The 26,960-nt window shown below is 41.1% G+C and overlaps 1 protein-coding gene across 6 annotated transcripts in view; it reads left to right on the top strand.

The window, feature by feature from the left end:
- The window catches only part of bsna (bassoon presynaptic cytomatrix protein a), a 125,708-nt gene that overhangs the window by 78,235 nt on the left and 20,513 nt on the right, over positions 1-26,960 (top strand). For 2 of the 6 annotated variants that reach the window (XM_085259528.1, XM_085259529.1), the window contains exons 3-9: positions 6,763-7,227; positions 10,899-16,271; positions 17,056-17,097; positions 17,704-17,874; positions 18,078-18,328; positions 18,760-19,690; positions 24,011-25,676. In XM_085259528.1, coding sequence (XP_085115654.1) covers positions 6,763-7,227; positions 10,899-16,271; positions 17,056-17,097; positions 17,704-17,874; positions 18,078-18,328; positions 18,760-19,690; positions 24,011-25,676 — 8,899 coding nt within the window. Of the gene's footprint in view, positions 1-6,762; positions 7,228-10,898; positions 16,272-17,055; positions 17,098-17,703; positions 17,875-18,077; positions 18,329-18,759; positions 19,691-24,010; positions 26,505-26,960 lie in introns of all 6 variants that reach the window. The other 4 variants (XM_085259527.1, XM_085259531.1, XM_085259530.1 and 1 more) reach the window with 4 other exon arrangements.

The following is a 26,960-nucleotide window of genomic DNA, read 5'->3' on the forward strand; positions in this document are numbered from 1 at the left end:
TGTTCATGAAGAAGAGGTGGATACATCATGTGGCTCATGTATTTGGATGAAGTACTATGCTCTTCCTATGTCATGATGAGTATGGAATATATAGCATCACTGGTCAGCTGACTGTCCACAAATATGAGACCAAGCCAGACATAGCAGTGGCATCTATGGTGTGATGGGAGTGATCCAACTTTGCAAAAAAGCTCTTTTTAATCTTGTTCTTATTCCAAAATTGGACTTTCATTTCGACCATCTTCATGTAATTGTGATTTTTTTTATTTATTTGATCTCTTTAATCTTTTTATCTCTTTATTTTTGGGGGTGATGAGGGATTTGATGGGGCGGAAACACCCAAACACATTGTTGTACTTCTCTGCCACAAACTGAAGCCAGTTGCATCAGACTCAGCAGGGAACCACATGACTAAAGGCTGAGCTGAATTACAGTATATGTGCACACGTTGTGTCACTCTCCCGTTTTCCTCACCCCTCCAGCCCTATGAGCTTCTCTGCTTCCCTTCTTTTCCTTTTCTTCCTCCTTCTGCTTGTCATCCCTCTCTCTTTCTGGTAAGCCTTCAGCTACAGAGGCCTCCTCCATTTTGCATTGATGTGAGCTGCGTGTCTACATGCGTGCATTTGTGCTTCTGTGAGGATATGAGTGTATGTGTGCCGCAGCAGAGTGCTGCCTAAAGCGGAAGCCTGTGCTAAGGAAGTGTGCGCTCGAGCAGAACAATGGCATTCTGGGTAAAAATAGCCCTTGCTCTGTTGGAGGGAGAGAAGCAGAGACAGAGGGTGACAGGCAGAGAGGAGAGAGGAAGGAGAAGATACAAGTTTAATGACTGTGTGGTGAAAAGAAAAAAATAGAAACTTCAGGTGCAAATGTGGGAGAAGTAAAACAGGAAAAAGAAAATCATGAAACTGACTAAGAAACTAACAGAAGTGCTTCTGAAGGTTGGGATGTCTTTGTAACAATAAACTAATCGCACTCGGTAGATATAGAGATATTTGACATCGATGTCTTCTGTACAAACTGAATTTCGGGACCAGTAAGAGTGTTGCTAGTGTAACCAGTGTATTATATTAAATCACAGCTCATAACAGAATTCATCAAATGCCTTTAGTCATATTTTGTAGCTGTGGAATAAAAGATGTGGCAATTTTTCGTAACTCATCATTTTACAATATATGCAAAGTTTGGTTATGAATAGCAAGACTAGCCTTGAACCAGCCATGTAAATGTAATAGTCCACACAGACATATAGTAGCAGTACTATGTAGTGGAGAAAGGAGCGACAGAAAATCATGCCGATAGATGATGCAGCTTTGGCCAGAGTCAGAGATAAATACAGTCCTGTGCAAAAATCTTGACCCACATCTCATTTTTTAAATTTTTTTCTTCCAAGGAAACAGACATTCTTGTCATTTTTAAAGTGCCTTTGGATAATATTTCTCCAGCTTTTCTTGAATGTCTTTCAAAGTTTTTCTTTGGACATAGGCTGCTCTTTTACTCATTTTCAGTCCAGTCCTTGTACCTGTCCTTTTTTTTCCAATTTTCAAATCAATTTTATATATACAGAGCCAAGTTACAATAGCAGTCACTTTAAGGATTATAAGTTGAAGCCTGTAAAAGATTACAGAGAAAATTCCTGCAGTCGAATTACTCTCTTTGAGCAAGACAGTAGGAAGGAAAAACTCCCTTTTAACAGGAAGAAACCTTCGGAAGAACAAGGATCAGGGAGGGGCGGCCATCTGCCGTGATCGCCTGGGGGTGAGGGGAGGAAGAAAGGACAAAGACACACTGTGGAAGAGAGCCAGAAGAATGGTGCTTTGTTTGTGAAGCCGCTTAACACTGACCTATGACTTGTTCAAGCATAAAAACTAGCACCAAACCCAACAGACTGAATGGAAGGATGGCTGTCAAGATGACATTTTTATAGAAGGGAAACAAGAACTGGACTGAAAATCGGTATCAACATGTTTCATGGAGATCCAAATTTCAGTGTTATTAAAGAGGTGTGGGAGCATCTTGACAGCGAACAGAATAAAAGGCATCCGAAGAAGAGCTTTGAATGTCCTTCAAGAAGCCTGAGAACTGAAGACTACTTAAAGAAATGACAAAGAAGTTGCCTAAAAGAATTCAGGCTGTGTTGGAAGAATGAAGGCGATCATACCAAATATTGAGTTACAAGCTCGTTTGAATTACGCCAAGTCTTACTTTAAATGTATGTTTCAATAAATAGCTGCACCTATTTAGAAATGAGTGTAAGCCTGAGAGTTTTGGACAGTACTGTTACTCTCCATCATGAAGGTGCAATTGATAGACCTCTATTTGGATAAGACAAAGTAAAAGCAATAGTAAGTTACTGCTACAGATTTTCTGCGAATAAAATCCAGTGGCAGGGAAATGCTGCTTGTGACAGGTGGGTATGAATAAAAGGCAAATCCATTTCTTTCCCTATTATTAAGTGCGAAATAGATGGAGTAACTGAAAATAGCAGGAAATGGACTGAAAAAGAGCAGAAAGGTAGACAAGAAAAAAAAAGACGAGAGCTGGAAGGTATAGGACAAAAACAAATCCAGCTATGCTCAACATGCTGTAAAAGGACAGACATTCTGAAAGAGAAGATTCAGAATGTGCTGCAGAATGACACGTGAAAAGAAAACAGCAGTGCTCTGCGGCATGAATTAGCACTGATGGAGCATTTTAGTGAGTGTTATTGACAGGAGTAGAAAAGGCCAGATTGTTTGTGCTATATAGGCTAAGTGGGCACCACTGGGAAAACACACACACACAAACTTCCCTGTAATGTCATCTTGAATATACTCTCTCTGAGAAAAGGAGGGAATGAGTTCACTTTAGGGTTGAAAAATGATTCAACCATTTCAGAACCTACAGTACAATGTGGTGCTTCAGGGGATGTACACACACAGAGTTGTGTTTCCATCATGTCAGAGGGCATTACATCGGCTTACATTCATTTGGTGTACTGTACTGTATTCAGAATGTATTCTTCAGGAGTTTAAACCTGAACCCCAATTAAGCTTCATTTATGTTGAGCTTAAAGATTTGACAGTGATACATCTCCTGTATAATCACTGGGATATAAACTCATTTTCAGTTACAGTTAGCATCGAGGCAGCCAATCAGAAGATAACTTCCTCATCAGCTACTTTGTTCAGTTATAATTGCTGAAGGCATTTAAGATATGCCAGTGACAGCGTCTCAAAATATTTTCTTTCTGTAATGCTATGAGTCCCTAATGCACAAAAAGATTTTCCATCTTCTGATAATCTGTTTCTTTTTTTTTATGCAGAAGCCATGTTGGTGGGAATAGGATATTCAAATGAATTTAAATTTTAGGTTTCATTGAGCGCACATGCTTTTTTGATCTTTTTTCCCCCTCATTTTTAAATGTATGATCCAAATTTTTTTAATATTAAGATTTCACATATCCTAAGCTGCATTATTCAGTCATTTCAAATTAAATGTTGAAATGTGAGTTTTTCTGTGAATTTTATATTGTAAAAGAAGTTTTGGTGACAAATGGCAAAAGATAAATGATTAAAAAGAAAAAAGAAAAACAAACACTTGGATGTAACCTGTTGTCTGTTCAGCTTCTAGTTCCTCTACCATTTAATTGTTTTTCTTACTGTAATTAGCTGGTCATGATAATTGGAGGCTAGCATTTTCAAAACTGTCGGATCAGCTTATATTACTATATTTATTAATGTTGTGAATCCTGTGCCAATTATAGTGCTCACTGCTCGGCCCAAAGCAGCACTGTCACTGTGAAATCTAAGGGAGATGGAGTCTTTTGTGTGACATCTAATCGCAGATAAACTCCCAAAAGGATTCAGAAAAAGACAGGGGATGGAGCAAATACAGGAGGCTTGAGAGCGGGAGAGAGCTATTAAAGGCAGAATGAGCCAGAGAATGGAGTTTCTGTAGAAAGAGATTTGGTGAGTTTGGTGTAGAGAAAGAGAAAGGACTCGATGGAGGTGAATAAGAATAGAGATGATAGATAAGTGTTGAAGAGGAACAACTGCTTCTGTCAATTATTCATTACATGAGTAATACAGCTGCTCTTCAGCCCCAAACTCCATTAGCTGTCATGGACAGAAACAGACACACTGGCACAGAATAAACAGAAGGTGCTGGTGGCGTTGGTGGGTGGTGAGCTAGATACTGGAGAGATCATCAAAAATACATAATGCATAAGTATTATATATTATGTTGAAATGCAACTGTAAATTTAAAACTAACCCTCTTCTCAGTTTTATGCCTTAGACCTCACTCCTGTAGTATTGCTGTGCTGCTAACTCTATTAGTCAGTGTTAGCATAGGACAAAACACTTTATAATGTGCTACACCTCATTTATGTGTTGTACAGGTAGATAATTTATTGTTTTTAGTCACTCTCATCATTTCTTGCCACTGATGACTGTTAATTTTATCTTGAACTCTAAGAAAAAACCCTCTGAATGCTCATGGGGTAGAATTCACCATTAGCAACTAGCTAATTGGAGCAGTTAGCAATAGGCCGCACGACACTACAACACCACTTAGTGCTACTTCTTTGTGTTGTATGTTGCATTCTATTGTGTTTCATATTGATCTGATGTTATACGTTTGTTTCTTCTGTTACACTATGAAGCACGCCGGTGTATTTATGGAACAGACACAATAGCAGACACGGGAGAAACAAACTAAGGTTTAAAAAAAAGCTAGTCGTTTATTTGACTGAAAAAACGTGAAGACAAAACAAGGCAAGGCGAATAGGGGCAAGATCTAAACTAAAAACTAAACTGGGAAAACTAAACTATGAAAAAAAAGACATAAGGCATGAACATGGAACTGAAGAGGAACATGCAAACATAAATGTGAAAAAAGTCTGAACATGAACATGAACCTGAACCTGAGTAGTAGCAAAAACTCTGTGGACTGACGAGACATGACATGAAGATAAACAGGCGACCCGACGAAGAACAGAAGGAGACTTAACTAGACTCTAACACTGGACTCTTCACAATAAAACAGGAAACATGGAGAGATGTAGACATGACACACGAGCTTGACAATGTGGACACAACACAGACATGAAACACGTGACACACTGGACAGGAAACATGACACATAAACAAGGAGACAAAGATGAAACAAAAACCAGAATAAAACTTAACTAAATCCTAACTATTAATAACACAAGAACCTATTATCACAAACTTAACATAAGAAAATCTAAAATACAAAATAGCCTCAAAACGTCACAGACCCAGCCCCTGACACTTTGTGATTCTTCTGTCTATAAAAAGTGCTACATGAGTACATTTTATTTATGTAGAAGCTAAAGAGGCAGATAAAATCCTTTGCAGTTGATAGACTCACACAGACACATAACGGGTATGGCAGTCTATTCTCCCTGCAGCACGGACTACACTGCCCATGAGGCTACATTCTTTAGGACTATTTCTGTAACATTCTGCCTATTGCCTTCATATTAAATAATTAAAAAAAAAAAATTTCTTCACATCATTATGAGACGTGAGATTGAGACACAGGCATTTCAGCCTCTTAATGCGTGTTTTGTTTGGGTTTTCACCGGCACGGAATTACCAAAAATAGAGAGAGCATAGCCTGACATATGAAACAGGAAAAGACCGCCGTGCAATCCCTTTATTTCAGCAAAGTAACTGTATTCAGAATACCACCTTTTTAAACAGTAACTGTAATGGAATACGGTTACTCATATTTTGTATTTTAAATACGTAACGGTAGTACATGTATTCCGTTACTCCCCAACACTGCATTTAAACAACAGAAGTTGACCTAAAGTGCTTTAGACAGGTACATTTACATTTCGGGTCTCCAAAAACTCCAGTTTTAAAACACAGAATAAGATGAAAGGTGTTTTGTTTTATTAAATAATTAATGTGAAATTAAAAATCATAGTGATTTAGTGGTCATTAAAATGTGTTCAGCATTTACAAATTGTTGATAATTCGTCTCATAAATCATGACACACTGCTCTCTCCTATTTAAGCTGCCTTTATAGTATCAGCATCTGTATTGGTATTGACAAAACAGTTTTTGTATTTACTTACAATACCAACATTTGCACTACTGTACTTCACTACTAAGAAGAAGGGAATAACAAACTAATATTCACCAGGTGGATAAATGAAAAACTGTTGCAGCAAGCAAATTTGTAAATACCTCTTTGTCATATTATCTTGAAAGGTGATGAGTTTCTAATAAAATGTTGCGTCTCTGGAGTAATGTTTATGATATTGTGAATTTTCGAAATATATTTGTATGCTACTAGTTTGGCTTTGTCAGAATGAAGAAGACCAAATTACGAGGTAGATTAAGTACACTGTTGTGCACCAAGTCTTTCATTTTTTGCCACTCAGGCTCACAGTGTGTGAAATCGAGTAGAGTTGATCTGATGAAACAGGGAGTAGCTGTTAGAGCAACTTGGCCTTTTAGAAACGTGCATCAGCTCAGTTTAGCCGCTACACCTCTGACAGCTCTGTCTGGAAATAAGATTTTCAGTGTACACAGTACGTGAGTGTATGTGTGTGTGAGGCTGTTGCTGTAGTTTGCTATTTAAGTGAATGCTGAGTTGAAAGTTAAGAATATTAACCAGGTTATGAATGTGAAACAATATTAGTTAATCCACATAAAGCGATCTTTGGTGCAGTAAGGCTAAGGTTGTATCACAATTACACACAAAACAAATTACATGTTTGTCTTTTTGTCTTCTCTCTGTTTCAGAAAAAAGAGTGGTTATGTCTCAACTGCCAGACGCAGCGGCTGATGTCTGGAGAAGGTCTTGATGAGCCTCCACTTCCTGTTCCTCATCCGTCTCCCAAGCACCAACCCACGGGCTCGCCTCGACACCAGACACCAATCAGTCAGCAAAGTCCCCTCCACAAACCTACCACCCAGCAAGGGACCAAGCCAGGCCAGCCCCAAACACAGAGCCAGAAGCCACAGGCGGGAAGTGTCGTTAGCAGCCCGTTTGCACCCGCAGCTGCCAAACAGCCAACTGAGACCAAGACTACAGCACCATCCACGACACCAGTAACAACCACTGAGATCGAGAAACAGCCAAAACCATCAGAGGAAAAGCTCAAGACTGAGCCCGAGAACCAAACTTCCAAAGAGACCAAGCCCTCCCAGAAGAAAGGAGAGCAGATCACACCGATCAAGGACATTAAGAAGTCCAGGCACTATGATGTAAGTCTGATTTTTGCATGTCACCAATTTATGTGTTAAACTAAGGAAAATGACCAAAAAGTGAACACAAATGATTTTTGAGTTTTTTAAATGTGTCCAATATCACATTCAAATGTGAACTATGCAAAAAGACACAAAGAAAATGCAAAAGTCATCGTGCAGTTGTACAGAAATATGTGGATACAGACTTAGAGCCAGGAGGGTTTTGAGGCATGTCTGTCTACACTGAAACTGATTTCCTCCAAAATTTCAGGATGTATCGCCATTAGAGAGACATGCCAGGATAGACTTAGCAAGACACTCAGGCCATGGAAGTGATGAATTTTGATTTGACTGTTCGGACTGAGGTTGCAGTGAATAAAAGCAGACCTGCATTTGAGTTATGACCATTTATTTATTTTACCCCAGGCAAAACTGAGAAATAGCAACTTCCACAGGGCATTAGGCTACTTTTGGCTCTGATTTGACACTATATTTATAAAATTGAACTCAGTTTACATGTAATCAAGAATGTAAAAAAACAGATCTGGGTCGCATATAAGTAAAAACTGACTTTTGAGGTATGGTCCAGCTTCACATTTATGTTTTTGGTTTTTTTTTGGTTTTTTTAAATCAAACTCGCGCTCTGGTTCAGACCTGCAGAGCTTTAGCAGAGGATTTCTCCATGCTGCTCATTTTTGTGGCACTAAAGCTAGAGTTTAAAAAAGGCCAAAGTTCCTTTGACCTTGTCCTTCGCACAGAAAAACTGCTAGGTATAGTTATCTAAAGGTTTTTCACATTAACTAGAGACTATGTTGGTTTACTGTAGATGGCCTACAGCATCTTGTGCAGCTGTGTCACTCACATCCATGCTTTTATGCTTGTTGCATTGCTATTGTTCATGAATGCAGCTAAACAACTAATAACTTCTATAAGCTGATTCTCCATATTCACATAGTCATGGGAGAAGGGTCAGGGTTGGGATTACTTTTAGCCTTTCTGGATACAAACTCAGTGTGTGTGGGTGTGTGTGTTTGCGTTTTACACCACATGTATGCTTCAGACTGACTTGAGAAGTTTTTAATTGTCTGCCCTTCCAGCCTCCATGCAGCCACGTGATGCTTCTTTTCTTTATGTATTCAATACTTATTCCCTCCGTAATTCCACTTTATTACACATAACTTGATTTAAATACTTATTTGTTTTGATTTCGTTGTATGTGCGGATTACCTGGATTGCTGCCTACATCTGGTGAAAATTTCATGTCAATAGCCCCATTAGAAATGTTTTTCCTGAGAAAAATGTTGACACATTCAATACTTATTTTTTCCAATGTAAACATTATATAATGTTTTTTTCTGAGTTTCAGTTACTTACTGCAGATAAGTAAATCTGAACTTCTTATTTTACCACTATTAATTTGGATCCTTTGCTACATGTTTCTTGTTTTTAAATATTCAAAAGAAATCTTTTTTTTTAATTTGGTCTCTGATCCATAAATACAACTTATGGTTGTTTTGTTCTTTTTTTTTTTAAAGAGGAGTCAAAATGCTAAAGCTTTGTAATGAGCCTTCTGATTTATGATACATATTTTATTTGCAGTCATATTTGATCACTTCTAAAATGGGAATGTTCATTATTATTATTATTATTATTATTATTATTATTGTAGTGACAACTAAAATACATCAGTTTTGACTCTGCACTTATTTACAGAGGGATGAGATACTTGCCTTGTCTCATTTTCCCACACTCTATTAAGATGATATTGTCACTAAAAGTGACTAGTGCCCATGATGTGTCATATTTTTTGTACTGTATCTCTTGCTCGGTTAATATGGCTTTTGTGCTGCCCATGCAAAGCTTATTTAATGTTTTCAGTTCTTGTACAAAATGTCCCTATATATTTCTATTCAGACTGGTGCTTATACATATACATTTACTTGCAACACTGACATGATAATCACTTTGTTTGCAGATATGGGTACTTTACATGGCAAAATAACTGTTGCATAGATGTAATAATAGGTAATTCTAAGCTAAATCGGTTCCATTTTCCTCAAGTGTTGGACGTCCATATTGATTTGGAAAGTATGTCATTGATTCCCATTTCACAGTATGCTGAGGCTGCAAGTGGCAGCAAGGCATTGGATTACCTTGGGGAGAGACAGAGATTGAAGAACAAAGACAGCAGGAAGAACCTTTTCTTGCTGTTCCAATTCTTCTAAAAATTGGCATGTCATGAATCTGTAAAATCTCCAAGCCCTTAGTTCATGTAGCACTCTTGTGGTCATTTTTAAGGTAGCGCTGGACTTTATCATCTGAAGAGCTGCTAAGTAATTAAATTATACAGAGCTCAAAGTAAAGATGCATTATAACCACCTTAAGAGCTTTTTATGATTTTTACCAGTTTTCCATCCTTTTCTCCATCTCCCCAATCATTTACCAGGTTGGTTCCTTTGAGATTATAAATGACTGTTATTAAGAGCCATTGATGAATGAGTTTTCATTTGTTCAGATATTAAAGTCAGCTATACAATCTTACTTTGAGCTCATCATCAAAAGGAAAAAACATGAAAAACATAGTTTGACTAACCTCTTTCCATCAATGGCTCAACATACCTAACAATTATAAGTCACATTAAGATTATTGCATAATAATGTTATTTGTCTTGAGACAAATGAATAAATCAGATCAGATTCAAAGATGTAGAGTAAAATTCAAGTGTTTTGACTCAATTCTCAATTTTTATTACATATTTAGATATTTAAATTAAGTTATATTTAAGTTGTTTTTATTTAGGATTTAGTGTTAGACATGTTAGCTACGTGTTAGCTAATGCTAGTGAACCTGATAGTAATATATTTTTGTTTGTTTGTTTTTTCTTTAGATTCAAAATGAGTATGCGCAAACCTATTTGTGTTATATGAATGTAAAGTTTCTAAATATGTAATGACTGATATTTATTTTACCATTGAGTCTCTTTTTATTTGTTTTTACTTGTTTTCAGTACATGTTCTCTTTTCTATTTATATTTCCAACCTGGGATGAAGAAAGTATTCTGATTCTGAATAATTCTAATAGGCATTGTGTCCCTTAAATTATAAGACATGAGTAGCATGTAGTAATAAATAAATCTCTTTTAGACTGATTTAAACTAAAGCATTCCATTTCAGCCCACTGGCTTAAAACTAAGTTTAATGGAAAAACATAAAATGTCTTCATGGTGATTTAGTGATCTCGTGAATGAAATCCAGTTGATATGAAATCAGTTTCATTAATTTTTATTTTTATTTTTTATATTTTTTTCTTTTTTCTTTTATTTACAAGACAATGAAAGTTGAAAACTGCAGTTTTGGCGTACAGGTTCAAGCATCATAATGATATTTTTAATATAAACTGAAACCATACCATATTATGGCTATCATACAAATAGGACTATTATATATTACTGCAAATTTCTAAATAAGAAATACCATTTTTAAAACTCGTATTTATTTGTAATTTAAAAAAGTATGAATTTTGCATCTAAAATCAGAAAGTGATTTTAAGTGGGCTTAATTTTTATGCAGATTGGTATTATTGACCAGTTTCAACACATTGTAAAATTGATATAAATTATCATTAAAACTAAAAACCTTAGCTCCCCCAAGTCTAATCCATTTGTTTTTCTTTTTTCTTTTCTCTGTAGGATACAAAAAACAACAGCACCCACGACTTGTCACGCAGCCCTCAGAGTCTCAGTGACACTGGCTACTCATCTGATGGTATCTCCAGCTCCCACAGTGAAATCACAGGTCTAATCCAGGAAGAAGAGATGAAGCTGAGTGAAAGGGGAATCAGCAGCCGGGGCTCCCCACCAAGTCCCTCTGAAATCACCAAGCTGGAAAGCTCCATGAGGCCATTACTAGAGAAGAGCTTCTCTGAAGAGAAGGCAGACAGAAGGGGGAGGAAGCACAGAGACAGAGATTTGGATGACAGAGGGAAGCAACGCCCACGTTCTCTGTCAATCCCGCCAGATGCATATGACTCTGATGAGGAGCTGGAAGATATACTTGAGGAAGAAGAAGATGGGGGAGACTGGGAGGGTAAGCGAAAGGAAGGGAAAGAGGAGAAGAAGGAGAAGAAAAAGAAAGAAAAGGAAGCTGAGCCCACAGAGATGACCGATGAGGAGTTCATGAGGAGACAAATAATGGAGATGAGTGCTGATGAAGACAATGAGGAGGAGGAGGAAGAGATGGAGGAAGATGAAGATGAGGAAGACGAAGGATATGGCTACCAGAAACCCAAGAAAAGCCACCATAAGCACATAATCTCTGACTCAGGGAAAGAAAAGAGACGCCTTCAGCACCATTCCAGTAGTTTTGAGGAGGAGACTAAGAGCTCTACTGATGTCTATAAAGGCTCACTAGAAGAGGGTGAGGAAGATGTGATGGCATCGCAAGGAGGTCTGAGGCGCTTCAAAACAATTGAACTCAATAACACCAATAGCTACAGTCGAGACATTGAGCTGAGCAATGAAAACGACTTAAGCCTTGATCGGGAACCAGAGCTAGAGATGGAGAGTCTGACAGGATCTCCTGAGGAACGTTCTCGTGGTGACTACTCCTCGACTCTGCCACCCACTTCATCCTCATATGGCTCTGGACAATCTCCTACGTCCATCTCATCAATGGAGGAAGATAGTGACAGTAGCCCCAGTAGGAGGCAAAGACTGGAGGAGGCTAAGCAGCAGAGGAAAGCACGCCACCGCTCTCATGGCCCTCTCCTTCCTACCATTGAAGATTCTTCAGAAGAGGATGAACTCAGAGAGGAAGAGGAACTTCTGAGAGAACAGGAAAAGATGAGAGAAGTGGAACAGCAGAGAATTAGAAGTACAGCAAGAAAGACCAAGAGAGATAAAGAGGAGCTGAGGGCTCAGAGGCGCAGAGAAAGATCTAAGACCCCACCTAGCAATCTGTCACCTATTGAGGATGCGTCTCCAACAGAAGAGCTGAGACAAGCAGCAGAAATGGAAGAGCTTCATCGTTCCTCTGCTTCTGAATATTCGCCTCAAAGTCTTGACTCAGAGGCAGAGGGATATGAGTCCAAACTTTACAAGTCAGGAAGTGAGTATAATCTGCCAACCTTCATGTCACTCTATTCCCCGATAGAGAAAACAACTGCAACCACCACCACAGCACCATCTTCAACTTCCAAACCTCTGAAGAGTGCTGAGGAGGTCTATGAGGAGATGATGAGAAAGGCAGAAATGCTTCAAAAGCAGCAGAAACAACAACAGCAACAACAGCAACATGGAAGACATGGGCAGTACTATGAGGAGGACATTAATGGGCAAAGTTATGATGATGAGTATGAATATGAGCAAGATCAAACAGGATATGACAATGAGGCAGCAGAGACAGAAACTGATATTTATGAGGAGATTAGACAAACATCTCAGAACATTACCAAGATGCAACAGGCCACAGATGAGCAAGTAGAGATTGAAATTGAGAGCTCTTACCCAGATAAACAGCTCTTAGATACAGGCTCAGCCTTTGCTAAGCTACTAGAGCAAAGTAATGCTCTCCTTACACCAGGTACCAGTCCCACCCAGATCTCAGCTCCTGTGTCCTTTGCTGAGACTGCAGGGCGAATCCCTGATGTCAGAGTAACACAGCACTATTCTGCAAAGGATGGACACAAAGATAGACTCAAAACCCAAGCAGGAAAGAATGGAATAACTCCAACAGTGGCAGCAACCACTATTGCAGCATATGGTGTTTATGCTAGAGATGCAGTAACTATTTCTCAGACTGGTTCAAGCCATACTGTTACGTCCACTCAGTCTGAAATAGGTCGCAGGCATATGGGTAGTACATCCGCATCTTCAGCTACAGTCTCAAGCGTATGCAGCAAGATTGCAGAGATTACCCAAGCCTACAGTCAAAGAGAAGTCATTACCAGAAGGGTAGGGGAGACCAGGGGGATCCAAGTGCGAGACAGCTCAACATCTTCTATTGAGAGAATTATTGAGCCCCGTTCTCCCAAGTATACTACTTATTACAGAAGCACCAGTCCTCCTCTTTCACCATCACCACCACCACCGCAGAGTCCCACTCGCTCTCCTTCAAGAAGAGCTACAGCTGAGTTCTCTACACAGACTTTCAGTTCAGCATTGAGAATGGAGTCAGCAGGCTCTGGTCCTACTTCACCAGTAATGGCTCAGGGAACCCAAACATCACATCGATCAGTTTCCCCTAGGCTCTATCGACAGCAATCCTCTCAGGATGCCCCATACTCCCCTCCTTCAAGCCCAGCTAGGCCAACGACAGTCAATACTGCAACTTCCCCGCTGTCTTCTCCTACCCGATTTAGTCGCCAATCAACATTTGATACTTACTCTCCATGTGGCAGCCCTCCAGACACACCGCCTTACCACCACTCTCCTACACGGAGCTTTTATCGTACACAAAGAGTGGAGAAAGTAAATGTCGGAACAAGCATGGTCACCACAGCCAGCATATACACCAGAGGGTCTGTTTCAATGGATAATATCTCCCTCTGTAGGATATCTACAGTCCCAGGGACTTCGAGGGTAGAGCAGGGCCATATGATTCATGGTGGAAGTGTTGTGGACCTTAGAACAGCTACTAAACCAGCTCCTATTATTATGACTGACCAAGGAATGGATCTCACCTCCTTAGCCACAGAAAGCAGAAAATACCATGGTGGACCAGAGGGTAGCAGACATTCAACGATTGTACAGCCACTGATTATGAACTTGAACACACAGGAAACCACCACACCAACCACTGTGAGTGTCACCGTAGCTGCTTCAATGTTCATGACCCAGCCAAAACAACCAACAGTTTATGGTGATCCACATCAAAACCGAGTGGATCTGGGACAAGGCATGGGTTCAGCAGTTTGTCTCTCCCAGAATAAACCAGTTTCACCTCCAACTGACCCATCAATACCAAAAATTGATGCCAAACTGGAAGACCTCAGTATACAACAGAGAGAGCTTCAAAAACAACAAGAGAAGCTGCAGAAACAACAAGAGCTCCTGGAACAACAGTTGCAACACCACCATCAGATGCAACAACAGCAGCAACAGGCATCTGTTTTAGCCAGGTACAACCTTACTGGCCCAATCTCACCTTTACTGAAAAAAGATTTGCTCGTCAGTCAGACAACCACTGCTTCAGCTGTGGTCAGTGCTGTATCACCAATCATTAACCCTGAACTGTATGGCGCTGGTCCAGTTGAACTCAAGGGAAAGCCCAGTCCTCCTGGTTTGATATCAGGGGGTAAATCGCCACATAGTATGGTTGTACAAATGGATGGGGGGCCAGACCCAGCCAGGGCTGTGACTCAGCTCGTCAAGGTAGAAGAAGGACAGGATGCTGTAGATCTGACAGGAGGCCAAATTAAGCCTGACAACCAACCAGCTTGCTGTGATATTGTTTATCGACTTCCATTTGGTGGAACCTGTGTTGGTGCTCCTGAGAAAGAAGGCATAAGGCCTCCATCTGCCCCACCTCTCACCTATGAGTCTGACCAAGAAAGACAACCTGGAAGGTACCATGAGTATCCAATGGATGGGCGTAAGGCCTACACGTTACCTTTTCCTGGTAGGCTCCAGCCTTCGATGTCTGATACAAACCTTGCTGAAGCTGGGTTACAGTCTTACCATTCTAAAGTGGAACCACATCTCCAAGCTTCAGGAGAACTTGCCATGGATCTAACTGCTATGAAACAGGGCTATGGAGGATATGTGGGGATGCAGTATGGTTCCTATACAGATTTACGGCATGGAGGAGACATTGCAGCACAAACACTGCCTATCAGAAGATACAATTCCTTGTCCAACATCAGTTCAGATTATGGCTATTCTGCGCGTGACATTGCTAACTTCCAAGAAGCTAACTTGGCTCAGTACAGTGCCACAACTGCAAGGGAGATTAGCCGAATGTGTGCAGCACTCAATTCCATGGATCGCTATGGAAGCAACCCAGACTTGATGCAGTTTGGCAGTTTGAGCAGAGGTACTGGGCCCATGGCCTCCAGACTTGCAGCTGGTCTTGGCATTAGGCAAAACCTTCTCTTTGGATTAGATGGGAAGCCAATCTCTCACAGTCAAGCATTAACTAATCTTATCAATGCCAGGCAGGCGAGTCTAAGAGCCATGTACCCCGCTGCTATTAGATCCTCAGATGGGATGATCTACTCAACTATTCAGACCCCCATTGCTTCTACACTTCCCATCACAACCCAGCCTGCCTCTGTTCTTCGACCACTAATAAGAGGAGTCTACAGGCCATACCTCTCTGCCAACATGACACCAGTGCCCCTATCTAGTCTTAGCAGGCTACCAATGAGCCCCAGAATGCCCTTATCTGGACAAGCTGCAGTCCGTTATCCAGCACCAGGCCTTCTCCAAACAACATCAGCCACTGACATAAGTGCTGCTGCCACAACAACCTCAGCAACTGCAGGGGCCCTAGTGGGTGTTCCCATGACAACTAGCTCAGTGGTCCAGGATGAACCAGTTTACCTTGGCAAAGGTGCGACAGTGTCCTCTTTATCAGCAGAGGTCACCTCAGTGCAAGGAACAGTTGTCATACCAGCTGATCAGCAGCAGCAGCCAATAAACCTGTCCCAGGCACACCTGAGTAGCCAACAACAGAAACAAGTAACAACTGTTCAGCAGCCACAACAGCCTGCCCCTGCTGCACATGCTTACCCACTTTCAGGTCCTGCACAAACACATGGTTACACCCAACCTCCAGCAGTCCTGTCTGCCCCTACTGCTGGCTTACCAATTCCAGGTGGTCTTCCTCCTTTCCCTCCACCAGGTGCCATACACAAAGAGGGTGAAACTGAGGCAGAGAGACTGCACCGCCAGCAGGAGCAGCTTCTGCAGATGGAGAGAGAGCGGGTGGAGCTGGAGAAACTCAGGCAATTGCGCCTGCAAGAAGAGCTGGAAAGGGAAAGGTTAGAGCTGAAGTTGCACAGAGAGAAGGAGCAGATGCTGGTGCAGAGAGAGTTACAGGAGCTGCAGAACATCAAGGAACAGGTAGAGGGAGAAGCAGGAGGTGGAATGCAGAGTTTGATCCTTAATGTCTTGTTTGATGTTGTGTGGTTATTGTGTTTGGATTGGATATTGGTTTTTTTTTTTGGTTTAGTTTTGTGGTGGTGTTATTTGTGGTGTATTTGGTTGAGTTATCTTTTTTTAATCCCATTTAAAATGCTTTTATTCAGTGTTTCAGTATTGTGCCTACTTAACAAGACACATTAAAAACAGCTAATTTTTTATACAGTATATTGTCTTTCAATGTCTGTCTCTTAGCAGTTCTTCTAAAAAGTATATTAAACAAGCATTTTCAGTTAATCAGATACATTAAGTCCATAAGATATTTCTTTAAAATGTAGTGCTAAAATTCTGTTCAAAAGTGATGACTTTTTTTCTGAATAAATATTTTTATGCAGCCTTAGTTATAAATGATGAGTTTGCATGCTGTGTTTGTTTGGGCTTTTTAAAATTTTGCACATGATGTTTGCGTGTCTGTTTGATGTCTGTTGTATGTGTGTTTCAAAAGGATACCTGTTTATAAAGTCTCATGTTTCATTTATTACTTTGATTTTTAGGCCAAAAAAGTGGTTTAAATGTTCCATTCAGCGGACTAATTTGCATAAAATCATAAAAATCAAGCAAAATAAACCAAAATATATTGCAAAACTATCGAAAATCAGTCACACATGTTGGTTATAATATATTGCTTTCTGAGCTCTTGGCCTTGCAATGATGTTTTCACAGTAAACCTGAGGGCTAATGTGACAATTTTCTTCTTTTTTAATAGAACAAGCAGTTGAAAATCTTTCAACTTAAGTCTGTTAAACAGGTGTGGAAGTCTTCCTTAATGAGAATAAACTAGAACTGGAATGTTTAAAATGCATCTCATAATTTACAGTGCAAGCAAAAACCCCTAACTGCTTATTTGCATCAGCCTGTCATTTTAGCAGTAAAAGAAATGCCTTAAATATTTTCTGCAGAGCATTGTATGACTGGTAAGAGCAATTACCAGTAAATGCTGCACTTCATTCATGTTGCGCCTCCATTCTTGGTTTTTGCAGTATATACAAGTTTGACTAACTTGGAACCATTGTCAAAACTAATCCATCAGCACAAGAATGACTTCATGTCACATTCACATGTGGGAATCTTGTGATTTAGGCTACATTTTAGAAATTTTATCATCCTGAATAAAACCAGATATCATGACTTTGGCTCTTTTTCGCTGTTTTCTCTGTTTTTAAATTTTTTCTTCATCTTGTTCTGGTACTATTCTTCACTTTGCTTATTTCATAATTTCTCCTTCATCAACCCATTCCATCTCTCCACCCTCTTATGCTCCACGCTCTGTTCTGTTATGTTATCTCGCTCTGTCTGTGTTTTTGCCCATATGTCCTTCTTTCTCTTCCCATCTCCACCGACACTTTTTGTTTAGGTTCTGCAGCAGCAACAGCATGAACGTGAGAAACAACTTGTTCTACAGCGGGAGCAGCTGGCTCAGCAGAAGTCCCAGCTAGATCAGATCCAGTCTTTACAGCAGCAGCTCCAGCAGCAGCTTGAAGAGCAGAAGAGACAGAAAACCGCTGCTGTCACCCAGATCATGCAGGTGGGGGTGGGGTGGGGTTAATGAAAAACATTGGTAGCTGGCTCTTAAGCTGTGTATGCATGTGACACTCTGCATTCAGACAGATATGTGTACCTTTTTATCTTGAAGAAATGTGTTTGTGAAGTGCAGCTACACAACCTTGTCGTTCTGATTTGAATCACTGCTTTATAGCAATATTAAAACCCCATGGTTTTTTTGTACAGCTGGATGGACAGCCGCTGCACCCCTACGCAGACTCTCATATGGGCTCCCGTTCTCTGCCCAACTCCTCGTCAGAGATGTGCCTGAGGAGCCAGGAGGAGCAAATGGAGGCCAGGACCAACATGAGAAAACACAGCTCCATGAGCAGACTGACTAGAGATAGCTTGGATGGAGATGGCGTGGTGTTCTACGGCTCCCCCCGCAGGATTGTGGATAGCTGTGTGCAGACTGACGATGAAGATGGAGAGGAGAGGTAAACAGTGTGTGAGTGTATGGAGTGACGGGGAAAGAGGAGGGGTGTAAGAGGTGAAACTGTGTGTATATAGGCAAAGGTTATTTTAATAGCCTTGCAATTTACTTCACGTGTCTGTAATTAAATTTAAGACCCAAGGAGAAACAGGTTTTATTAATATTTTATGAATAATACCATGTAGAATAAATCAATCACTTGAAGGAAAGGTTGGAACAATAGTATATACAGTAGCATACTAACATAAAAAAGTTCACACACAAAAAGGATGAGGATAAATGTTTGTGTTAACAATTTATATTCATAGCACTTTATTGCATTGTAGTTATCACTTTTTCATACCCTATATTGCCAGTAGATTTACAAAATTACTTGACAGCAACCTAAATATAGTTCTTTATTTTTTGTTTTTCGTGTATTTTCTCCATCGCCAGGTACATGATGCGTCATCGCACCAGGAGGCGTGGTCGCAGCGTTGACTGCTCTGTCCAGACAGATGATGACGAGGACAAGGCTGAGACAGAGCATCCGGTCCGCCGAAGGCGCTCGCGTTTCTCAAGGCACTCTGAGTCCAGTGCAGCTGGCAGCAGCACTGCCACTACAGCCACCTTAGCTACTGATACCAAAACTGACAAAACTAAGATGGTTTCCTCCAATATTGGCGTTCAGACAATCAGGGAAATGTCTTGCCAGACGGAAGTGGAGCACCTAGGAAGAGTCTCCCCAGCAATCCATGTGACAGTACCAGACCCTAACAAAGTAGAGATTGTGCACTATATCTCTGGACCAGAGCGAACTCAAAAAGGACAATCTCTAGCTTGCCAGACTGATCCAGAAGCCCAGTCACAGGGAGTTGTAGCTCCACAGCTAAGTGTACCAACCACAGTCAGTCCATATTCGTCCTCTGCCGGTACTGGCACACAACAGTCAGGTTCTGACCTTCTCACCCAGCAACGCCAGCAGCAGATTGCCGCAAATGCTGCCAAATTTGAGCGCCGACGTCCTGACCCACTCGACATTAATTACCAGCCTCACAACCATCTCCACAATGAATCGATCTCCAGCATCATTCGCCAGCAGCAAACAGCCCCCAAATCTCCACAAGTCCTCTACTCTCCGGTCTCTCCGGTGTCCCCTCACCGCCTCATAGAGACTTCTCTGTCAAGCGAGCGACTGAACAAGGCCCATGTAACACCTCAGCAGAAGTCCTACACAGCCGAATCTCCCCAGCGACACCCCTCTGTGCCCCGACCCATCAAGAGCACTCAGAGGTCAATGTCAGATCCCAAGTCTCTAAGCCCCACCACAGATGAGCACACGAAGGCCAGGTTGTCCCTGTATCAACAACAAGCACTTCAGAACCAGGTAAAGCCATTCAAACCATGGTGATATACACTAAAAGCCATTGAAATTTATAGTTAATGATGTTATTCAGATGGATACAGTCTAGATAACCACTAATATCACTGGATATTGTTAAAAAGTACAAATTTTATAGGAAAAATGACAGCACTGGTTAACTTTCACACAAAATTATCTAAAATTTTGTCAAAGTTTTAGTTGAAAAGAAAGTGGGATGAACATTAAATCCTGTTATTTTAACTTTATAGCTGAAAATAAAGCAATGCACAGATGGTGATTCTGTATGCAAAGGTTACAGTAGTATCCAAAAGATGTAAAGTTTGTCTTACTATTTATTACTTTTCATATGTTACATCCTTCATGCTACATTCATATTTTAATTCAGAGTGAAGAGATTTATAAGCCGCATATAAAACAGTAAAATCAAATGATAGACTAAAACAGTGGAAAAATATTTTTAACAATTAATAAATAAATTGGTACATTTTAAACTCCTGCAGCGGGCCAGTTAGCACATTTAATAACGTTGCTCTCAACAACAGGCTCAGTTTTATATTGTTTATTTGAGTCAAAACCTAGCAAGGGCATTAATACTGAATGGCCTCTGTGTAACTTTGAAACCATTTCTTTCATTCGATGTTGCCCTTGTTTTCATTTTCTGAGTGCTATGAATGTTTCATGTGGATGCTATGATGAGTAATTCCCTTTGTTAGATTATTTTTCAGATTTTGTTATTGTTTTGTAGTTTTACGACCTCATCTTCTGTTTGAAACCAGTAACACCTCAGCAGTAGCTGGCATGCAAAGTCAAAATGTGCTCTATTATTGAGGTCTCTTGAGTTACTCTGGGCCTTGATTTTAAAAACTGATAAAGAGCCTAGCAGCTTGCCCACAAACTAACTAAATTTGATCAAACTACAAAACTTCCGTTTATCTCCGACTAAATTTATAAAGGTCTATGCTGTTTCAACAATTTACATATTATGGTAAATGGACTGGTTTTATATAGCGCTTCTCTACTCTACCTGAACACTGAAAGCACTTTATACAACATGCCTCATTCACCAATTCAGACCCATTCATACAAGCACATTTTTGTTCTATGCCCTAAGTGCTTTCTGCCTAACATTCACACACATTCACACTCCAGTCGATGCCTGACCTGCTCTACCTCCTGAGCTACAGCCACCCCTATTATTTACTGGGGTTTGAAGAGTAAAAAACAAAAACATTAAGCCATAATTGTGACCCATTCTGTGTATTTAAACTGTTTCAATGGTAACAGAAACTCCCTTGCTCGCATAGCAGGAGCAATAACTCTTTTAAATGGACATTACATACTTACCTATATTGTCTCAACAACCATACCTGAAAATCAATTAACAACAATAGCTTAGGGAATTAATTAATGCCACCACAAAACACTGTGCTACAATATGACAGTATAATGGTTGTCTGGAAAAAAAATAAAATTAAAAAAAGGACCAATAAAACATATGTGAACAGTCACATTTGATACAGATGCTACTAGAATGTTCGTGCACAGACTGTAGACTAGTAGATCTCAGGACTGTTTTGTGCTTAAGTGCAATTACTTAAGAATGCTTTAGTGTACATTATGTTCATTTGAAGTTTATGTTACGTTATTAATAGCAGCTCAGACTGAAACAGTATTTTAACTCTTCTGTTTCAGCCAAATTGTCCTAACAATGACAGCTGGTGTCAATGAGTGTAAAATCTACCCTAGTAAAGCCAAAGACACACACCCTAATACCCTAAGAACAACTCTTCACCTCTCAATTTTCAACCAACTTTCAACTCTGTTGAAATGTGGCAAAGATGTTACTTAACTTGTTTTGGGTAACAACAACTACCCATCCGGTTTTCCCTGGGTGAGAGTTATTGTTTTTTGGTTTTTTTAAATGCTGTGATGTATGGTTGAGGTCAGAAGTTTACATATGCTAGTCATGGATTTATGCAAATGTATAAGTTGGGGCTTTTATTGATTTTGTTGAATTCAGTAAAATGATTATACATCATACATCTTTCACGATTTTAGAGAACAAGAATTGGACTGAAAATTGAAAAGTATATATACACCCCCAGTAATATTTGGTTGAATCTTCCTCAGTTGGTTGCATCATGACTGCATGTTTTTTTAACCTTCAACAAGCTTCTGACATAATTCTGGCTGGATATCTGACCACTTTTCTCTTGCAGAATTAGAATAGTTTATTTAATTTGGTTGGTTTCTTGGCATGGACCCAGTTTCGAAGCATAGTCCAAAAATTTTCAGACATAGGACATACCAGAAGCTTAATGTTAATCAACCATTGAACCATTGGTGAAGTTGAAGAGTTTGGAGGTAGTCCTCCTTCTTCATTATTCCATCCACTTTATGCAATGTACCAGCACAACTGGCAGCAAAACAGCCCCAAAACATGATGCTACCACCACCATGCTTTGCAGTCGGCACTGTTTTCCTAGATCGGAACTCCTGAATTTTACTCGCCCAAACAAACCTGTAGCGATTGCGGCCAAACAGCTCAATCTTTGTCTCGACTGACCCTAAAGCTTTTCTCCAGAAAGGATTTGGAAGTTTCAGTCTTGTTTGAAGGCTAAGATTTTGAAGCAGGGATATTTTCTTTCGCAGTAAGCACTCTCTCAGTTCATAGCGATATTTCCTTTCATTTTCAGGGTGAAGTTTGGGTCTTTGTCTAGATCTTTTGTAGAAAGAGAAAATCCAAAATGACATTCATCCTCTAAAATGTCATTCTGACCCCAACTGTACCTATTTACATATATATATATATATATATATATATATATATATATATATATATATATATATATATATATATATATATATATATATATATATATATCATTGTATTCTTCTGACCCTTTGAAAAGTGTTTCATAGTGTATTTTTCACTGCCTCCATGTTAGGATTGTGAAAATAATAGGTCCCAGAGGGGATTTCTCTTTATGCTTCCGCCTACACACAGACTGAAATGAAAAATAACACACAACACACTATGATCTATTTACAATTTCAATATATGTTTGGTAGGAACAAATGGGATGATATATTATTTACACACAGTATAAAGACAAAGATAAACACAGATTATTTTGATGGTCACATCATTGACTGGTTTTGACAGGGAAGCCCACACAAATTCAGCATTTTATTAATTCAATATTAAGCAGTCAAAATTTACAGCTAAATCAAAAATCAATGATAATCCTAATTTTTGTTCTCTATTTTTAGTAGATTTTACAGTGGAAAATTGTAAAAGCCATGGTGGTTCATTTAGCCAGCCTTTAAATCCAGCTATATCTTCCAGTATATTCATTTGCTTCATTATACTGTACTTCATATGCCTATTATGTTGGGGTTTTTTGTTATTCCATGGTGCATTCTAAGTAAGAATATAGATTTTAGCATAACAAAACTACATGCTGTCTCCACAACCTTTAATTAAACTTAGGTTGTTTACTGGTCTCATCATTACTAATTATTTTATAAGAATTAACAAATTATTAAGAAAATATTAAGATAAAGGTATAAATCCCAAATTTCTGAAAATATCAACTCAAAACTGTAAAAACAAAAAAAAAAAGAGAAATTCATTGCATTAGTAGCTATTAAATTAATGGAATACTCTATCACAGTTGCCACTCATTTCACTGTTTTTGTATGTCTGCTAACACAAACTCCACTCTTGTTTCCTGTTGTCTTTGTCCTTTTGTCTATGTGTGTTTCCTTTGTCTCCCTTATATGGCCCTGTCGTTGCGTCCTTTCCTTGTTTCTTCTGTTCTTTGACCCCTTTTTTTCTCTTTTTGAGTTTTTCTTCCTCCCTTCCTCCTCTTCTACTCATATTTTGTGCATGTCATCTCTCCCGCCAACTCTCTCCCTTTACCTATAACCCTGTACATTAATTTATTTTTCTTATTTTATTTTATTTTATTTTACCTTATTTGTTTCCTCAACCATTTTTACATCTCACTCATCTGCTCTGCTTAATTGCTTCACCTGTTTTTTCATCTATCTTTGCTATTGATTTTCCCCATTATCCATACCTCGCCATGTTCATCTCAAATTCTCACTTACCCCCCCCAACACACATGCACCTCCCATTTCTCCATCCCCCATTCCTATTCCATTGATCTTCCTAACCACTGTTATCACACTGATCTCCTCATTCCCCACATCTGATGTTTTACATCACCAATCCCCCCCCCCATATTCTTCTCCTCTTCCACTCCTTCCCCCGTCTCTCTTTCTTTCTTTCTCTCTCTTCTGTCTCTCTCTCTCCAGCTGGCAGCCCTACAGCAGAGCTCACTGCTCCGCAAGGTCAAGCGAACCCTGCCTAGCCCTCCTCCAGACGAGACTGTTACATCAGCTCACCTGCCCATGATGACACCAGCCCTCCAACAGGTCTACCTGCCCTCCGTGCCCAGCCTCAAGCCCAGCTCCAGGTCTGGCCTGGCTGCGAAAGCCAGCCTCCTCAAAGACCTCACCCATGAGCTCAAGGCCGTGGAGCAAGAGTCAACCAAGCTGAGAAAGCAGCAAGCTGAACTAGAGGAAGAAGAGAAAGAAATTGATGCTAAGCTGAGATACCTTGAGCTGGGGATCCACCAAAGGAAGGAGACATTGGTCAAGGAGAGGGAGAGAAGGGATATTGCCTACCTGAGGTGTATGGGGGACACCAGGGACTATATGTCTGATAGTGAGTTGAATAACTTACGTTTAGCAGCTGCAGCTGCGTCACATGAGAGTAATGGGCTACTAACAACCAGACCAAGCACCGCCCCTCTCAGCCAGTTCACCAGTGACCTCAACACCGCAGCCCAATACCCACCCACCTCGTCCTTCCTTTCTTGTCAGTACCCCCAAAGCCAACCAGCAGCTCCATCTCAGCAACCAAGTGTACCATACCAGTCTGCAACATTCAACCAGCCTCCCTACCCAACAGTGTCACAGTCACAGGCACTGCCACAACCCACTCCCCTTCAAACCCATGCTCCCCCTCCTGGACCTACCTATCAACCTCAAACCTCATATCCTTCTCACACCTACCCCCAAACTCAGCCCCCATACCCCCAGACAGACATGGGGTTACCAGCTGCACCTCAGCCTCAGCCTCAGCCAGGGCATACAGGTTTTGGGCCAGCACCACCCGGTCAGCCACCATACCCCACCCACAGCTCACCCTATCCCAGCGCTGTGTCCTCCTACCCCAGCCAGACCACACCATACCCTGGTCAGCCCCAAGTTGATATCCTCACAGTTCATCCAGGAAGACCGAGGCAGACTTCATTGGCCGATCTAGAGCACAAGATGCCCACCAACTATGAGACTATTAGCAACCCTACTGTTGTGGTTACCACTACTGCTCAGGATGCTATCTATTCCAGTGGAGCCCCATCCTATGCTCAGTACACTGCAGCAACAACAATGGCAAGCTCGTATGGGCCCTATGGGTCAGCACCGGTGTCCAGCAGCTACGGTGGGTACTCAACAATGCCCCCCAGTACATATGGCCAATATACTTCCACTACCACAAGTTCATATGGCCAGTATACCACAACTACTGCTAATACTTATGGCTACACCACCACCACAGCCAGCTCATATGGACAGTATACTTCCACTGTGTCCAATGCCTACGGGCACTCTGTAGACAGTCCTTCCACCTACAGCACAGCAGATGGGATGTATGGGGCTCCTGGTTTAGAGCAAAACATTCCGAGGAACTACATGATGATAGATGATGTTAGCGAGCTGACGGCAAAAGATGGGCTGGGCACGATGACAGGGGACATGATGCATCATGGCGGCAGTGGGCGTTACCCGGGCGACATCCACAGCCACAGCAGCACCACTGGCACGACGCGCGGGGGAACTGGCAGCTCCTCTTATGGCAGGGCACCCGAGGAGGAAGCAGCGATGCAGGAAGAGCTGTACGACCACCATGGCAGGGGTAAGAGCAGCTACAGGCACGGACCTCTAGGGGGCAGCAGCAGCGCTAGCATGGGTGGGGGATCCCCCTATTTCTATGACTTCGACTACAAACATGGCAGCATCCGCTCTGGGGTACAGAAACCTTCACCGTCCTCCAGAACCCTTCTGGCTCCTGCTGTCATGTCATCCAAGCGCAGCAAGCACAGGAAGCTGGGGAGTATGGAGCAAAAAATCTCCAAGTTTTCCCCGATTGAGGAGGCACGGGATGTGGAGGCAGACCTGGCCTCCTATTCCTCAGTGACAGGTGCGGCTTACCCCTCCTCTCACATTCGAGGACGCCAGCTGATCGAGGATTACGGTTTTAAGAGGAGTGCTTACGACAGTGGCAGTGGCACCACTCATGGTAGTCGATACTATAGTATGACGGTGGATGAGGACGATCGAATTTACTACACCTCCACTGGCCGTTCCCGCTCCACTGGCTACGGCATGGACAAGATCTCAGCCAGGGACTACTCCGGGTATCGCAGCCGATCCTATGAGAGGGACGACCGCTCCTATCGATCTGGCTACAGGGGGCGCCATCCAACCCGACAATACTCTGAAGAGGAGAGTCCCCTGAGTCCTTTGGGGAGGTTCATGGGTTCTGGGCGATCGTCAAGTTTAGGTCCCGACCCGTATGACAGTCACAGCGGTAGATGTAAATACTATTATGGCCATTATGGTTCCAGTCACTCGCTGCCAGATGTTCAAGACCACATAAGGGACCTTCCCCGGACACACGTCTACAAATCGGATGATACATACTTTATAGACGATTATCATTGCGCTGTGTCAGACAGCGAAGGTAATTGTGGGAGATGAAATCCCACACAGTCTCACTACCTTCTACTGCTCCCAACGTTTATCTAAACGTCCCCCACCCACCCAAAGGCTAGACTTAGCAAAGAAAAAGAAAGTAAAAAAGAGACAGATATAGCTGTTGCATGCTAATGTTTTCGTCATCCTGAGAGTCACTCGGAGCTCTCGTATCAGTGGACTGCTATCTGTCTGTCTGCCTGCCTGTCCGTCCTTCCGCCTGTCCGTCCAGTCGTCTGTCTGTTCCAAACTCGCATGGTTCTTCGGCGTGGTCGTTTTCGTCATTCGCTACACTCTGATTCACTTGAAAGGTCTTTGCACGACACAAATGCATTGTTTTTTCTTTACAGGTTTTTATCTTTACTTATGTTTTTACATGTGTTTGGATCTACACTGCAAAACAGTCCCCCCCTATAGGTTTGATATTTATTCCGTCAAAGAGGTG

This window comes from Mchenga conophoros, linkage group LG20 (assembly GCF_057382185.1).
Source record: "Mchenga conophoros isolate Kocher_MC1m ecotype Shallow Benthic linkage group LG20, M_conophoros_male_GT1.1, whole genome shotgun sequence".
NCBI classification, from domain to species: domain Eukaryota; kingdom Metazoa; phylum Chordata; class Actinopteri; order Cichliformes; family Cichlidae; genus Mchenga; species Mchenga conophoros.